At 42.7% G+C, this 16,668-nt stretch overlaps 1 protein-coding gene across 1 annotated transcript in view; it reads right to left on the bottom strand.

Annotated features, from left to right (window-relative positions):
• GRIA3 (glutamate ionotropic receptor AMPA type subunit 3) overlaps nt 1-16,668 on the bottom strand; it is a 333,892-nt gene that overhangs the window by 24,256 nt on the left and 292,968 nt on the right. The window contains exon 11 of the mRNA XM_066579868.1: nt 6,072-6,445. Within this exon, the coding sequence (XP_066435965.1) occupies nt 6,072-6,445 (374 nt within the window). The remainder of the gene's footprint in view (nt 1-6,071; nt 6,446-16,668) is intronic.

The raw sequence follows: 16,668 nt of genomic DNA, 5'->3' as shown, positions 1-16,668 counted from the left end.
TCAAGGGGTTAATGGGTTGTGTCTAGTACTGCCGCTCAGTTTGACTGAAGCGAATAAGGTTGAGCTAGAATTACAGACATATCCTATAGATATGGTGGTGTTGCTGCTAGAAAGCGGCCATGTTTTTCTAATGCTGGACAGTCCTTTTAAGCCAAATGGGCAGTAAATATTTCTGTATAGACTTTTTTTTACTTAAAGGGCGAATTTCAGATGGCAAAAAAGGTCAACATTTAAAAAAACTGTGCTCGGGCTATGTCTGGTACTGCAGTTCAGCCTGTCTCACATGAATGGGGCTAAGAGGCAATACAAGACATAGCGCATAGAAAAGAAAGGCACTCTTTTTGAAAAACAAGCAGACCTGTTTTCCAATTCAGTACAATGCCTTTACAGTTGAGTGGTTCACAATTCACTGTGAAGACTAGTTCAGCTATTGTTCCAAGCTTTTATAACCATATTTTTAACCATGCTATTTCAAATCTTTTTGACTAAAGAGACCATTAGTTATAACGTTCCTATTTGGTAAAAAATAATAAAAAAATCGGTGAAAAAAAGTAAGTACTTAAATATTTCACTTGAATTAAGATGTGCTGCAATAGCAGACAAGCGTAGGGACATGAGTGGCACTGTTCCGGAAAAAATCAGCTTGTTTTTTTCCCTAATCCTGGACAACCCACTTAATTTTGTGTATTTATTGTTGTTTATAACATATAATTGCAGCAAGTTTTATACAACGCAAGAGAAGGTTTTTATTACTTTCTCTGAATGGTTGTTGAGCACATTCAAAAAGTTTTGGTTGACGAGCCACAGTTCGAAGTGCATGGCAGTGGCTTATATCCCTCTCCCCACTGAAAAAAATAGCCTGCATGTAAATTAGTATGTTTATGGTGGATTTGGGAGAAATAGTTGTCAGCTGCCAGCTACGTAATAGAGTATGTAGAATTGCAAGAAAAAGTTAGTGAACCCTTTGGAATGACTAACATTTATGCATTGATTACTAATAAAATATAGTCTGATTGTTATCTAAATTACAATTATAAGCCAAGACAATCTAACTAACCTAATAACACATAAACAGTTGTACCGCTTATATCACTAGGCGACCCAATGTTTGCTGAGCGAACATAAAATGTTTGGAGAAATGGTTGTAAATGTTTTAATAAGCAGTCGAACCGAAAATTCATCTTCTTGAACTGTTCACTGTCCACGGCTTGGTCTTCCACATTTCGGGGACATGACAACAGTCAATTAGTGTATATTACATGTTGGTATATTACACCACTTAGTATAGTATATGTCACTGTGGAGCCCCCAGTATATTCGGTGTATCCTGCAGTAATATCTTGTATCTCGGGTATACTCTACAGATTGGATCCACTACAGAGAGAGAGAGAATACAGTCACTGAGCTGTAGATCACTATATACCTGCATGTAGCAGAGCTGAGTATATATAGCTGTGTGTGTATAGCTGCGTGTAGTAGAGCTGGGTGTGTATAGCTGCGTGTAGCAGAGCTGGGTGTGTATAGCTGCGTGTAGCAGAGCTGAGTATATACCTGTGTGTAGCATAGCTGAATGTATATACCTGTGTGTAGCAGGGGTGAAACTCTCTCTCTCTCTCTCTCAGAATTCAGCTTCAACTGTTTGCCATTGGCTTGCTTTAAATGTTGCTTAGCAACGCTTCTCTGGCTGCAGCGCAGTAGCACCGCTATACTTTACATAGAAGCTTTCAATTCGCCTGATGGTTCACTCAATGTATCAAACTAAAATTTAATGGTTTACGGCGGAGGTGAGAATGTCACAAATCTAATGACACCAAAATCATCCACCAAAGGTCACAAAAAGGGGTTAAAGTGTGGTGCAAGAAGAAGCTTGTAGGTTTTTTGTATTAGATGTAATGACCATATTGAGTAGACATCCACTGTGTAGAGAGAAAAAGTAAACAAATCCTTGAATCTAATAGCCTGTAGATACTACTTCATCAGGAATAACTTTCGACAAATACTTCCTGTAGCTATAAATATGATTTAAGACCACTCCGCCCTGCAAATGTATTTTAGGTCCTCAATATTTCTGGGATGCCTTGTATGACAACACTCTTCAGATTGAACCACAACATTTCCTTAGACTTAGGTAAGGACTCGGACTTGACCATTCCCAAATACCATATTCTTTTTCAAACATTTTTTAGTTAATTTACTTCTGTGCTTTTGATCGATATCTTGTTGCATCGTCCAACATTTTTGGACAGCTGTCCTTACATTCTTCTGTAAAATGTTTTTAGATACCTTAGAATTCATTGTTTCTCAATGATCACACAGCTTTCAGGTCCCGAGGCAGCGGAGCAGCCCCAAAACATGATGTTCCCTCCATCATGCTTCACAGGTAGAAAGGTGAAAAAAATAGGGGTGGAACTACCTGAATGAGTGAGTGATTTGGGTAAATATAGGTAGAGGATGGTGCAGAAGATGTGATTCTTCTCTCTCATTAAGATGGTGAATTGTGAAAAAGACTAAGTTGTGCAACCAACCCAATGATAGTCGCACTGGCAGGTAAGAGTATTTTGATCGATTAGTGAAGAGAAAAATGTGATGGGTGTAGGCGCAGCTGACCAAAATATAAAGTTAAATACAATACAGGAAGTAAGATCAGCTTCTCCATTTTATTTTATTCCAGCATAAAAAGACGTATTTTGGGGCAACGCCCCTTTCTCAATTATAGCTGGGGATACACCTTGTGTTAGCTGTTGGTGTGTGCAAAGTATACCAGGCTGAGAGGCAGAGCTGCTCATTCAGCTGCGCCTTTACCCATCACTTTTTCTGTCCACTAATCCATCATGCTTCACGGTTGGGGTGAGGTTTTGGTGTTGGTGTGCAGTATTCTCTTTTTCCAAATATAACATTGTGATTTGTGATAAAGCTTTCTTCTTTTGCTTCACTTATTTCTAGAACAGTTTCCCAGAAACACTTTGGGACATCCAGGTGCTTTTGCGAAACATGAAAAAGGCTGCAAATTTTTGGGACAGCAGTAGCTTCCTTTGTGGTGTCCTTCAATGAACACCACACTTGTTCAGGGTTTTTGCAATTTCAAGAATGATCTGTAGTTCTTGTTGGTACCCTTGGATTCTTTCTCACATCTTTCAGGTTTGCTTGTTGTGTTCTTGGAGTGATCTCAACAGGATGCCCATTCCAAAGAAGAGTGGCAACAGTCTTTAAATTGCTCCATTTGTAGTTAATTTATCTAACTTTAGACTGATGAACACCAAGGTCTTTAGTAATGCTGCTGTAGCCTTTTCAAGTTTAAGAAGTCTTCTGAAAGTTGGTTGCATTGAGGCATGGTTCACACTAAGCAATCTTTCTTGAGTAGAAAAGATTTGTCAATAACCAGGTATTGTGTGCCTTTATTTAATGCAAAAAGCACCTGTGAAACCCATACTTCCAATCTCATCTCCTTAAGGACAGCTTCACATGAATGTATTTCACTGTGTGCAGCCCGCATGTGACAGTTGCACGGCACGCAAGTATCTTGGCATAATACACACCAAGATAGAGTATGCTGCAATCTTTATTGTGAGCATATTTTGCACAATATGTGTAATTGGCAACATGGGAGCTTATGGCAGATTGGTACAGCATATGCCACGTGCAAAACCCGCATGTGGAATACGCTGCAACAATATGCTCATGTCAAGAAGAGCTGATTGAAACACTTTTTTTCAATCATCTCTCTAAGGCTTCATGTCCATGGACAGGTCGGATTCCAAATATGGGAAACCGCAGCGGAATCCGACCTGCCCATGGCTGAGGACCCTGCTTACCTGTCCGGGTCATCTTTTTTCTGTACTGCGGATATATGCAGAAGAGCCGGCCAGTGCGCTGGTGCACAATACGTAGTACTTTTTTTTCCCTTCAAAACTCCTGCTTTTCCGCGGAATCCACGGCCCATCCACAATGTCAGCTGTGAATGGGCCACGGATCTGACGGCTTCCATTGACTTCAAAGGAAGCCATCTATGCGGGAACTGCACTAAAAAGGAGCATGCAGCATTTGATTTTTACATCCAAAGATCCGCAAATCAAATCCACATGCATTAATTTAGGTGCGGATGCCCATGTTTCCCTATGGGTGCCTTGAACTGCAGATCATCCTCGCGGGGCACACGCGCAGATTCCGCAATTCAGATCTGCCCTGTGGTCTTTGTCAAGCTGTCTGATGTTCGAAACGTCGTCTGTGAACATGTCAGATGTTTGGAAATAAAGCATGGAGTTTTTCTGACTTTTGCTGGGTCACTCCTCTGATTCCCTAAGGCCTCATGTCCACGGGATAATTTTTATTTTAAATCCGCACCGTTTTTTCTGCACGCAGATCCGCGCCCCATAGGGATGCATTAGACACCCGCAGGTAGTTTAATACCTGCGGATGTCATTTTTCCCGTCAGGCGCGGCTCTGCGTGTGGAAAAAAAAATGGACATGTTCCATTTTCGTGCAGGTCTCCCACGGGGACGGCTCCCACAGGCTTCTGTTGAAGCCTATGGAAGCTGTCCGGATCCGCGGGAGACCCGTACCAGACTTAAGCTCACCTGCTCCGGACGATGCAGCTCTACCTTCCTTCCCGGCTGGATCTTTTTTCTTTCACCCGGCGGATGTGCCCTGCGCATGCGCGCGGCACGTTGCCGACGTGCCGAGCACATCTGCCGGGCTGAAGAAAGAAGATCCGGCCGCGAAGGAAAGAAGATCCACATCGTCCAGAGCAGGTGAGTTTATTCTGATGTTTAGGCCTCATGTCCGCGGGGCAGGTGGGATCCGCTGCGGGTTCTACATGAAGAATTCGCGGTGGCCTGATTTTCCCCGTGGACATGAGGCCTAAGTGCTGCCTACCTCCCTCTTTTTTATGGATTCTACAGTGAGGATCCTTGGTGTCCAGATCCCGGATTGGGCGGGCAGAGTTAAGTACTCCCGCACTTGATTTCTGTTTTTTATATAGTGCTGCTGAATATCTATATTTTTAACACAGAGGTTCACTTACTTTTTCCTGCTGCACTGTGAATATTTACCCCATGTGTTCATTAAAAGACATGAACTATACAACTATTAGTGTTATTAGTTATTTAGTTACATTTGGTCTAAACAATGCAGAAATCCAGGCAATTCCAAAGGGTTTTCTTTGGACGGCACCACAACTATGATATGTAAACAAGGTCTCAAGGTGTTCTGCCAACTTTTAACATGATGATTATCTGGTCTGAAAGTAATGAATCTTGCATGTATAAAATCAAGATCATCAAGAGACCTTCCGAATGCAAAAGGATTTTCCTTGATTTATTTTTAATCTTCACTTTTTAGTTTACGTCTGCAGATGTGTTCAGAGATTTGCATGCAAATGACTTATGAATATGGTAAAAAGTATATATATAAATGCTAGAATTGATATAAATTGAGTTTTTCCATGTCTGGGAGCAGTTTTAGTTACATTGTAGCAGATTTTAGATAGATACTACCGTACATTTGTGTTTAGTTTTATGGCATGGTGAATAAGATTGTTGATTTAACAGCCAATCAAAGCAAGCAGAATAAACAACCAGGATCTAGCAAAATGGAAAAGGCACAAAAAGCATAACAAATATGGAAAATGAAGAGAGCGTGCAATGACAAGCATGAATTGAAGACAGAGGTAATTAAACTGCTGTTGCATATGTCTTCAGAGCAATCAGCTGCTACTTTTGCATAGCAACATATGTTATATGCACCAAGCAGATGACCGTAAAATGAGATATGCAGCAAAAACACGGTAGAACTCCAAGCATTGCTAAAACATAAAGACCCTATGCATTTTACAGTCTCAACATGGTGAATATAAGTTTTTATGGGCATGTATGAAGGGTATCGAGGCCTATACCGATTATACATGGCAAATGGTGGCAAGCAATGGGTTTAATGATGAAGCTTAGCACTGAGTGGGATATGAAGCATGAACAAATTTGGAATTAGAAAATGATTAAGAAATAAACATATATACACCATGGCATCCATATATGACCATAAAATGCAAAAAGGTGATGGAGTGATATGGAACAAACCTTGGAGAAATATCGCATCCTTGCTGCATAAAGGCACCCAGGGAAAACCATAGGCTGTTAAATATCCCAAACTCATTTGGAGGGTCGGGAGGGTTCTGAGGGTCACGGGCTTCATCTGTGTCCTCCAAGTGCCATTCATAAGGGCTGAATCTGCTGACTAGGAAAAGAACTACACTGACTCCAATGTAGGCAAAAACTATACACATCCAGATTTCATAGGCCAAGGGATCCAGGAAGGAAAACACTCCTGGTTTTGATTTTTGAGGCTTCTTAATCATGATGGAGATGCCCAGGCTCATAAATGGTTTTGAAAAATCAATCACTTCTTCTCGTACCAGAGTAATGGTGAGAGGGGCGACTGCTATGTCTGCTCTCTGAAAACAAAGAAAATATTTCAATAAATTATGTTTGGTAAAATTAGGCATTCGTGTCACCAAAGTCTTCACTAAACCCTCAAATTCAAAATGAGAAATGCGTGTCTGATAAAGTTGTTCTGTATGTTTCCATGAGTAACATTAAAATGACTTAGTATCATACTGTACAATGTTCAGCTTATCAACTTATTGTCATATCACAAAAGGTTATTCAGAATTTCCATTGAACTACAGATAAACCTACTACATCATCTGATCCCGGGTCTGAACCTACTACATCATCTGATCCCGGGTCTGAACCTACTACATCATCTAATCCTGGGTCTGAACCTACTACATCATCTAATCCCAGGTCCGCTGCATCTATATGTTGGCATTCAGTTCCTAGGCACTGGGACTTGGGCTACAGAGGAAGTATTCGATTTATGAACTGAACTGTAATGTACACATCGCATCTGTACACCTCTGGGGCGCGTTCACCTTGTACACTGGGAAAGTCTCCTCACATATGCTTCCTAATGTATGCATCAATATACCATACATTGTCCATTGACTAAAATGTAATATGCAGTAGACATTTTTGTCTGAGAAGTAAACTCTTTTCAATGATGTTACAAAATTGTATACAGCTCTTTACATGGCTATTGGATTTCAAGTAAACATTTTTTGGCATACCTTTGGCCTATATAAACCTATGGGTGCATCATAATATACATTGTTTTCAAACCAAACATACAATGCAGATATAGCCCTTAAAGGGGTTACCAGGATCACAAGTTATCACTTATCTACAGGATAGGGATAACTTGAATGGTGGAGGTTTCGCCACTGAGATGCTCGCCAATCTCAATAATGGGGATTCCGTGTCCCTCCCTGCCTGTCATCGCGAGGTCACTTCTTCCCCCGTAGTGCATTCGAATGAATTGAGCAGTGGCCGAGCATGTAAGGTTGATGCTCCATTCATTTAAATGGAGCTGAAGAAACTATCACAGGACTTACCACTTGGCTATCTCCTTAGTCCAATTGAAAGTGAATGGAGCGTAGGTTTGGTGGAACAACCGTCACTCAATTCAGTCTCCTCCTCATTGCTGGGGGTGCAGTAAGCTCACAGTGAGGAGGACAGGAAGACACGGGATCCCCGTTCTTGGGATTGGTGGGGGTCTCAGTGGTGAGACCCCAACCGATCAACAAGTTATGCCCTATCTTGTGGATGGGGGATAACTTGTGTTCCTGGTATAGTCCCTTTAAACATAATTGTAATAGAATCTAAGCAGCTATATATAAATAAAACAGCCTCAGCTACAGCCACCGCCCAACACTGCATAGGGAATTAAATGCAAACATAGACTTTGGTTTCTAAAAAAGGGTTGCCACATTGCCACAATCCTTTAACCAACTGAACCGGGTGCTAGCCATACATTACACCCGCAGCACCACTGCAGGAGAAATGTATCATGACGTTCTGGCCATTCAAGTCAACGGCTATGTAATACAGGGACAGACTTGTTCTATCTGAATGAAATCCGCTTCTTTTATTAGTAGCTTTCAACTCTGACTTATAGGTTGTTGAGATGTGAGGACCAGTTTAAATATTCTTTTCTTAAAATCTAATTATTGTTTGTACTAGCCACAGATATCATTATAACATATACTGTTTGCCAAAAAGAAATCCCGCCCCTAGATGGAGTTGTTGTTTTGCTGCAAAACTCGTCCCGCAGTTCCATCTCAGGCAGATATACAAATGATGAGAGTTGTGGGGATTAGATGAACAGTCTTGTTCACCTGAGGCCCTAAAAGTGGTTCCCCCCTTGTCCTATAAGAGGCTCTCGGAGGCTCCTTGTGTGCAGTGACCTCTTCTTTCGCTTGTAGAGCTTGTTGACCAGTAGACCTGCCTTTACAATGCAATCAAAGAAAATTTGCCCGGTTAGCAGGGCTTGAGAGGGACGCTTTATTAGAATGTGGGGAGCTGATGGTTGTTTGGATGAATTGTCCGCCACCTGGGCCTTTCTGACCTGATTGTGAGTAGGTGTTTGGACTAGTGGCTGTGTCAGGGCATGTACACAAGGCGACTGGACTCAGGACCATCAGTAGTGAGGAACGTCTGACCGTCCAACAAGCACAAGCAGCTCCAACTGTTTGTTGTCTGCCATCCAGAGACAGGTGGCACCATCGTTAAAGATCCCCGTGTTTGCCTAAAGCATTTCCACGTGCTTGGCTGAAGGAGACCTAGGGGTGAGTGCCCCAATCCTGCCTTTGCTTTGAAGCGGCACACTGCCTTCACTGCTGGTGTGATGGTCTTCGAGGGCCATCACATACAAGTCAGTCAAACTTAGTAGTGGTATGAGGAACAATCACAGCTCAGCGATATGCTCAGGACATCCTGCAGCCACATGTGTTCCTCTCATGGTAGCTTCCAGCAGGATAATGCTCGGCCGCACACACAAGGGGGTCACAGGAATGTCCAAACAACATTGTCACACTGCTGTATCCTGCCCGTTTGCCAGATTTATCATCAATAGAATGTGTATGGAACCATTTAGGGTGCCAACTTCAAAAGCCTGCGAGTATGCATGATCTAGAAGCCCAGTTACAGTAAATGTGGAGCGATATGCTGCAGGATACCATACAGAACCTATATGCCTCCACGCTCATCTGTGTCACATCTTGTGTCCAAGCTAGAGGCGGCACAACAGGGTAGTAAAGCCTCCATGCCTGCACGCATCAGATCTTGTATCCAAGCTAGATGTGGTACAACAGGATACTAGAGCCTTCATGCCCATCCGTATCACATCTTGCATCCAAGCTAGAGGCGGTACAACAGGGTACTAGAGCCTCCATGCCTGCCCATATCACATCTTGTATCCAAGCTAGATGCGGTACAACAGGGTACTAGAGCCTCCGTACCTGCCCATATCACATCTTGTATCCAAGCTAGATGCGGTACAACAGGGTACTAGAGCCTACATGCCCACCCACATCACATCTTGTATCCAAGCTAGATGCGGTACAACAGGGTACTAGAGCCTTCCTACAAGTGTTCTGTTTTCCACAATAAACTATTCTTTTGCTCTGATATTGTAATCACTAATATCAACATTATAACGCCCATATAGAGTTTCTTTGGACTCCAACAACTCCTTCTAGATACTCCATACTTTTTGACAATCTATTTTACAAAAGACTATTAAAATAATGAAAATAAATAACAACTAATATTAACAGTATATTCAATAATTAACAGCGGAGACAAGTTTTTAAGGACACAGCAACATTTCCTGTTATACAATAAATACAAATTATTTATACAACCTATTTTATAGAAGAAGGAATGGTAAAGCGTTCCCAGTTCGGGGCTGGATCGCCGTGTCTTTTGTATTGTGATCATAAATCAAGCATGAATTCATTTAAAATTGCCCATGTAGCAAGCATCTTAAGAAAAGTGCTGGTTTTGTTTCTTTAAAGTGCAGAATTCATTATTATTTGATGACATTCACACCAGCTAACAATCCATAACTCAGGAAACATCAAGCATTAAGCTTTTAAGGTGAATCGCTTTGGATGATGTACGGCGGGGAAAAAAAAAAAAGAATGTAAGCAATTTTTAAACAAGACTCATCGTCATTATTTTAAAAATATTTCTTGCAGAGGCCAGTGCAGGACGAACCCAGCCGAGCGCTGTGCAAGGTGTTCTAGAAGAAGATGGATTGCTCTTCTCTGAAGGCATAAGGACTAAATTGTCTTTCCCAAACATGGTGTTCCTTTAAATATTTACCACAGCTGTCTGGAAATGTCTTTTGTGTCATCAGAAGTCATTTTCACTGAATTTATCGGAAATTGGTGCAGTTTTTCTAAACAACATGTACCTGCGCTATAATCAGACAGTAATTGCAGCCAAAGAAAGCAATGGACTTTAGAAGAAGCCATAAAGAGTCACAGACTGAGCAAAATCCTGCAACGAAAGGCTCCTTTACACGGGCGCATTTGTGAGCGTGGAGAATCTACGCACGCAATACACAGAGAATAGAACACATTGATTTCAATGGATTTGTTCTCATTTCCTTTATTGCGTGCATATTTCTTACGCACCAAAAAAATAGGACCTGCTTAGTTTTTGTTCGCATTTGTGCATTCCTTACAAGTCTATGGGAGGTGCACAATGCGTCCCATAAAAAAAAAGAACACATCTAGACCTCATTATGGACATTTACATCAGGGTATGTTCGTTTTCCATACAGGCACAAAAAGTACAGTAACACATGCCAATACGCACACAAAAAAAGCCTCGCACAAAGTACAATTGTGTTGTGCTGAGCGTGTGTAAAAAGGTATATGCCTGTGTGAACAAGCCCTAAGAACTGCAACATGAAAATTTGCGCATGCGTTCACATTAGGGCTAATTCAAACAGCAATATTTGGTTAGTATTTTTGCATGGGTATTTGGAAGCCAAAACCTGGAGTGAAACCTGCAGGAAAAAGGTGTAAATATTTGCATCTGTTTCCCATTTTGGACCCACTCCTCATTTTGGCTTTTGGCTGATGCAAAAATACTGACTCACTACTGACTATTGAGGTTATTAATATGCATTAGCTTATGCTGAGTGGCAGTGTTTCATCTCAGCAAGTTATTCCCTGTCCCCACCGATCCATAGATATTGCCCCTGGCATGTCCCGAAGTTTTGACAGCAATGGCTGCGCATGCGCACTACCATCTCATTTACTTCAATGGGAACTGCTGGAGATAGCCGAGTTCAAGTGCCAAGCAATCTCCAGCTCTAACATATCCTTCAATGGGACCACCACCAGAGATTGCCGAGAGCTTGAACTTAGCTATTTCTAGCAGTTCCCAGTGAAGTAAAAAGATTGGTGGGTGCATGCGCAGCCACTGCTGTCAAACTTCAGGGGCATGTCAGGGGCAATAAATCTGGATCCTTTAGGTCCCAGCAGTCAGAACTCCATCAATCAGCAAGTTGACTCTAGTCCTTAAGAATCCCCAGTAAGTCATGTTTCAAAACATCCCTATTGAAAAACTTTCAGTGGTAATGATTAAAGTGACCCTCCAGTCCTGGATAAATAAAAATGGCCATACCACTCCTCTGACTACCTGATGCACACTGTGTATTAGTATGCATTGGTAGTCTAAGACACTACATACTGCTATGTGGGCAGCAATGGCCAATCAAAGCAGTATGTAGTGTCTTAGATTAATGATTAGAGATGAGCGAGCATGCTCGGATAAAGCAATTACTCGAGCGATCATCGTTCTTGCTTGCTTGTCCGAGCAGGCTCGGGGGGCCGGTGGGAGTGAGCAGGGCGTGGCAGGGGTTGGCGGGGGGGGGGGGGGGAGGAGAGAGTGAGAGAGATGTGGTCTCCAAGGGCACCTATTCAAATACGTAATATTAAAGAGAACCTGTCATCAGTTTTTGAAGAATATCTGCACGTCACTGCAGCATAGAGGAGTGATGTTTTGGGAGATACACAGACCAGCAAAGACAGTCCAACCCACCTAGCAGAGATGGTCCAGCCCAAGAAAAATACAACCTCTCATTGTACAGTATGCTTTGCCTAAGATGTCTAAGAAAAGAACTGTGAAAAGGTGCATCGCGGTGTTGTTTTAATGGCATAGGTGGTTTAGGTGGAGAGAAACTGATGACAGGTTCCCTTTAAAAAGGTGTCTCAGACAGCTTATTCCCTGTTACCGGAAGTGGGCTTTAAAGAGTTGTCTCAAACAGATTATTCCCTGTTAGTGGATGTGAATTTAAAGAGTTGTCTCAGACAGCTTATTCCCTGTTAGCAGGTGTGGACTTTAAAGAGTTGCCTCAGGCAGCCCATTCCCAGATAGCGGATGTAGATACGGGACTAAGGGCTCAGTCACACGGGCGCCGATGCACCCGTGTTACTGCACAAAGAAAACGGCCGCACTGCAGGTGTGGACGACTCTCCGCACCGCCGGAAGAAAGAACACATGACCGGCAATGGAGCCAGTCATGTGTTCTTTCTTCCGGCAGTGCGGAGGGTCGTCCGCACCTGCAGTGCGGTGTCTTATCATGCAGGAACACCGGTGCATCGGCACCCGTGTGACTGAGCCCTAATAGTGACAAGCCATTCTAGATGGTCAGTCCCAGCTTGTTAATGCATTACATGGATGGCTTTTGTCTTTGAATAGCTGGAATGTACAATATTGCTTGCAATTTCCCCATTATTAGAGCTGATTGCTAGAAGCCTGATTGTCAGACTGGCTTTATTTTAAGCGCAGAAACACGTTTTTTTCTCCTAAACAGGAAATTATATCAAATTAACTGCAAAATATACCAGCTTTGTTTTTAATGCATTACCTTGATAAAGTTCCTTGAACCTTACACAGTATGACAAATTTTAGAAACTAACATAAGAACTTGCTTGAACTTATTGGAAAGCCTATACAATATGAAGAAAAGCCATTCAAGTACTGAAAATGTCAATCTAAGAATCTATCTAGCTTCATTCCTACTGCTTTAAATTGTCTTAATATTGGCGTTTCCACCGGTAAATTTGGTAAAATGATTGATTATTTGAAAAAGCTTTTTAAATGAGTATTACTGGGAGTAATAAGACAGCAGGCCATTCCAAATAAAGCAGGGCTGAGATAACAGTGCACTCAGCCGCATTACACATGCAGATTTTCCTTTAGAAAAATAAATCAATGGTTTTCTTTCATAAGACTGAATACGATGCCAGTTCTTTAAACACACAAGTCCAGTCAATATTTATTGACTTTTCAATGGATCAATGGAGTCCCGTGGATAATATGTGACCTCTGAAGGACTAAAAGGCAATTTCAAGCAAAAATTAATTTACTGTTTAACTAAAAGGTTGTGTTCTCTGTAAGTCAGTTCTTGGTCCAGCTGTGATAATACTACAGATCATGCAGTTTAGTGAGAAGGGGCAAACGAGAGAATGAATGAGTGTAATCGCACCCTGACCATTATACGTTATGAGGGCGGCTTCAGACAACCGTATTTGAGCACATTTTTGCATGCCCAATATGCAGAGAATTGAACCCTTTGATTTCAAGGGGTTCATTCTCGTTACTCTGTTTTGCGCAAGCAAAAAGGAGCGCAACATTCTCTATTTTTGTGCGCATTTGTACATGAAAGATCCCTATAGCAGTCTGCGGAAGGTGCACAAATACGCACTCAATACCTGTGTAATTTTGCAATACGCTGCACAGGAAAAATAACTCATTAGACTAATTAGCCTTTAAAATCAAGGCGGTGTTGTGTCCTGTGCCTATGCAAACTGGACCTGCAAGTGCAAAATATACAGTAATATAAGTATAAAGGCACGTGGAAATGTGACGCTCATGGCGCACAAGCAGTGCACTTATTTGAGCGTTTTTGCGTATGTGCCTGTGTAAAGCTGGCCTAACTCAGGTCCAAGAAAAAAATTGCTTGTGTGAATGAACCCATTCAAATGAATGGGTACTTTTGCTGTGGGAGTTCTGCCCATCATAGGATCGGACAGGACTTGCATGGGAAAATCGCCCATGTGAATACAACCGGAGGGTGGATTAAGACAAGCGTGTTTATGTGCGTACAATTGTGCGCACAAAAGCACGCGTCTATTAAAACTATTGCTTCCCTATGGTGTAGTCACATGTCCGTGTTTTACAGGCGTGCAAACGCATGTACCTGCAAGACATGTGTGCAGCATAGGTCCGTGGTGCATGTCAATATTCCCCAGTGGGGAGTCTTCTTGTCACTGAACACTGTGACAGGACTGTTACAGTGTTCAGTAACAAGGGCACTCCTGGCCGGGAGTAAAGATTCCCCTGCTACAGCTGTCACAGAGGATCACAATGTTCTCCTATTTCTTTCAATGGGACCGGCGCTTCTGCAGTCCCATTGAAAGCAATGGGCTGCTGGCAAGCACTGCAGGGATTTTCGGGGAAGGGCTTTAAATATAAGCCCTCCCCTGAAAATCCTCTATAGAATGTGTTTAAAAAAAATTATACTCACCTCTCGTCAGCTGCCAGGGCTCAGGCGCGTTCAGCCTGTCTTTTCCCTGCACCGCTCTGAAGCTCTTTTGGCAGGCGGGGATTTTAAATCCCTGTTTGCTGAAAGAGCTGTATCTGATTGGCTGAGCACTCAGCCGATCACAGGCTACACTCAGCTGTCATTCAATGAAGACAGGCTGGATGCGCCTGAGCCACGGCAGCTGAGGAGAGATGAGTATAATTTTTCTTTATTTTTAACACATTCTATGGATGATTTTCAGGGAAGGCTTAAATTTAAAGCCCTTTCCCTGAAAATCCCTGCAGGGGTTGCCAGCAGCCCAGTGCTTTCAATGGGACTGCAGAAGCGCTGGTCCCATTGAAAGTAATGGGAGAACATCGCGATCCTCTGTGACAGCTGAGGCAGGGGATTCTTTACTCTCCGCGGGGAGTCTCCTTGGCACTGATCACTGTGACAGTGCTGTTACAGTGTTTAGTGACAAGGGAAATCCCCATGGGAAGTATTTACACGGCAGCGGCGGAGAGGTGAGTATATGTATATATATATATATATATATATATATATATATATATATATATATATATATATAATTTTATTTTTTTTACACAAACAGGGATGATTTTCAGGGAAGGGCTTATATTTAAAACCCTTCTCCGAAAATCAATGCAGTGGTTGCAGGCAGTGCATTGCTTTCAATGGGGCTGCCGGCAGCAGTTGTGGCCCCATTGAAAGCAATGCTGCACCGACCTGTATTCACACGTGTTTGTGCACATACGTGGGTGCGTGGTTTTGTATGCACCTATGTACGACACACGCACATGCTCGTGTGAATGCACCCTTAATGTTAGGTTTGGTCAGCTTCACATGAGTGTATGCGTATTTGTGTGTGCATGAGCAAATTATTTTTGTGGAATGAGCGTTCATTTTTTGTGCATGTATCTCGTATTTTACTCTACATAGTATCTATCTATCTCATATCTATATCTGTATATCTCATATCTATCTATCTATCTATCTATCTATCTATCTATCTATCTATCTATCTATCTATCTATCTATCTCATATACATCTATCCATTACTGCACAAAATGCAGAAAAAGAAGAACACAACTGACCCTTATTATGCTTTAATAGCCATTCAATTCCATTGAAAGGGTATGTTACACACACACGTGTAAACTGGCCCTTACATTACAGTAGAATGTGCAGCCACGCGTTCCACACACTGATTATAGTCCTCTCCAAACCTTGTTCATGCAGAAATACTCTGCGCTGAGACAAACTTGTTTGCACATAAACTGGTGTGAAGCCACCCTAAGGCTGCCTGCACACGCGCGGAAATCCCGCGGCGGTATTTCCTGCGGGATTTCCGCCACTGAAAGTTTGCATAGGAGTGCATTACAATACGCACTCCTATGCAGACGGCCGCGGTTTGGCCGGGTGAAATCTCGCGCGGCAAACAAACCGTGGCATGTCCTATTTTTGTGCGGGGCTCGCACTCACCCGGCCGCCGGCTCCGGTCTGCGCATGCGCCGGCTGCGCCGCAGCCGGCACATGAAAGAGACAGGGCCGCCAGGCGCGGGTGAGTACGCGCTCGTCCCTGCAGGCTCTCGGGTCGGGTCCCACGGCGAGAATTCTCGCTGCCAGATCCGACCCGCTCGTCTGCAGGCAGCCTAAAGATAAGTGCAGGTGAACTATTTCTAGGCGGGAATGAAGCATGCATTGCCTCCTCAGATTGCAGCCTATGAAGATGTCCTTTAAGAAACATTGCATTCTGTTACATAAAACATGACTCATTTTCTTCTCTACCCCACACACTGCTTAAAGAATCAAACATTCCCTGGAATCGCTAACAGAAAAACAAGTCCATATGGATATTGCTGCAATGTTTTCTAGTGAGTTACCGACTGCCCAGACTGTATCAAAAAGGGAACTGTATTCAGACAACAGGCGTGCGAACAAGATCAACATTCCCTGCTGTCCACCTGCTGATTGGCACTACAAGCAGGCACTGCTATGGCTATGCTCATTTCTACAAAGCCCAAGCACAAAAACAAGTGTGTAGCCTGCTCTGTGCATAATTATAGGCTGATGCTGTACAGTACAGCCTATAATTATGTTTACTTCTCCAAGTTGTCTGGAAATATCTACTTGCCAAGTTCCTTCAAAAACTGTCTGCAAGTGTACCTAGAAGAATCGATGGTGTCTTGAAGGCAAAGAGTGTTCACACC

The sequence above is a fragment of the Eleutherodactylus coqui genome, chromosome 10, assembly GCF_035609145.1.
Source record: "Eleutherodactylus coqui strain aEleCoq1 chromosome 10, aEleCoq1.hap1, whole genome shotgun sequence".
Classification (NCBI taxonomy): Eukaryota; Metazoa; Chordata; class Amphibia; order Anura; family Eleutherodactylidae; genus Eleutherodactylus; species Eleutherodactylus coqui.
Note: the sequence above shows the minus strand (reverse complement) of the source record. Positions and strands in the feature narration are given on the sequence as shown.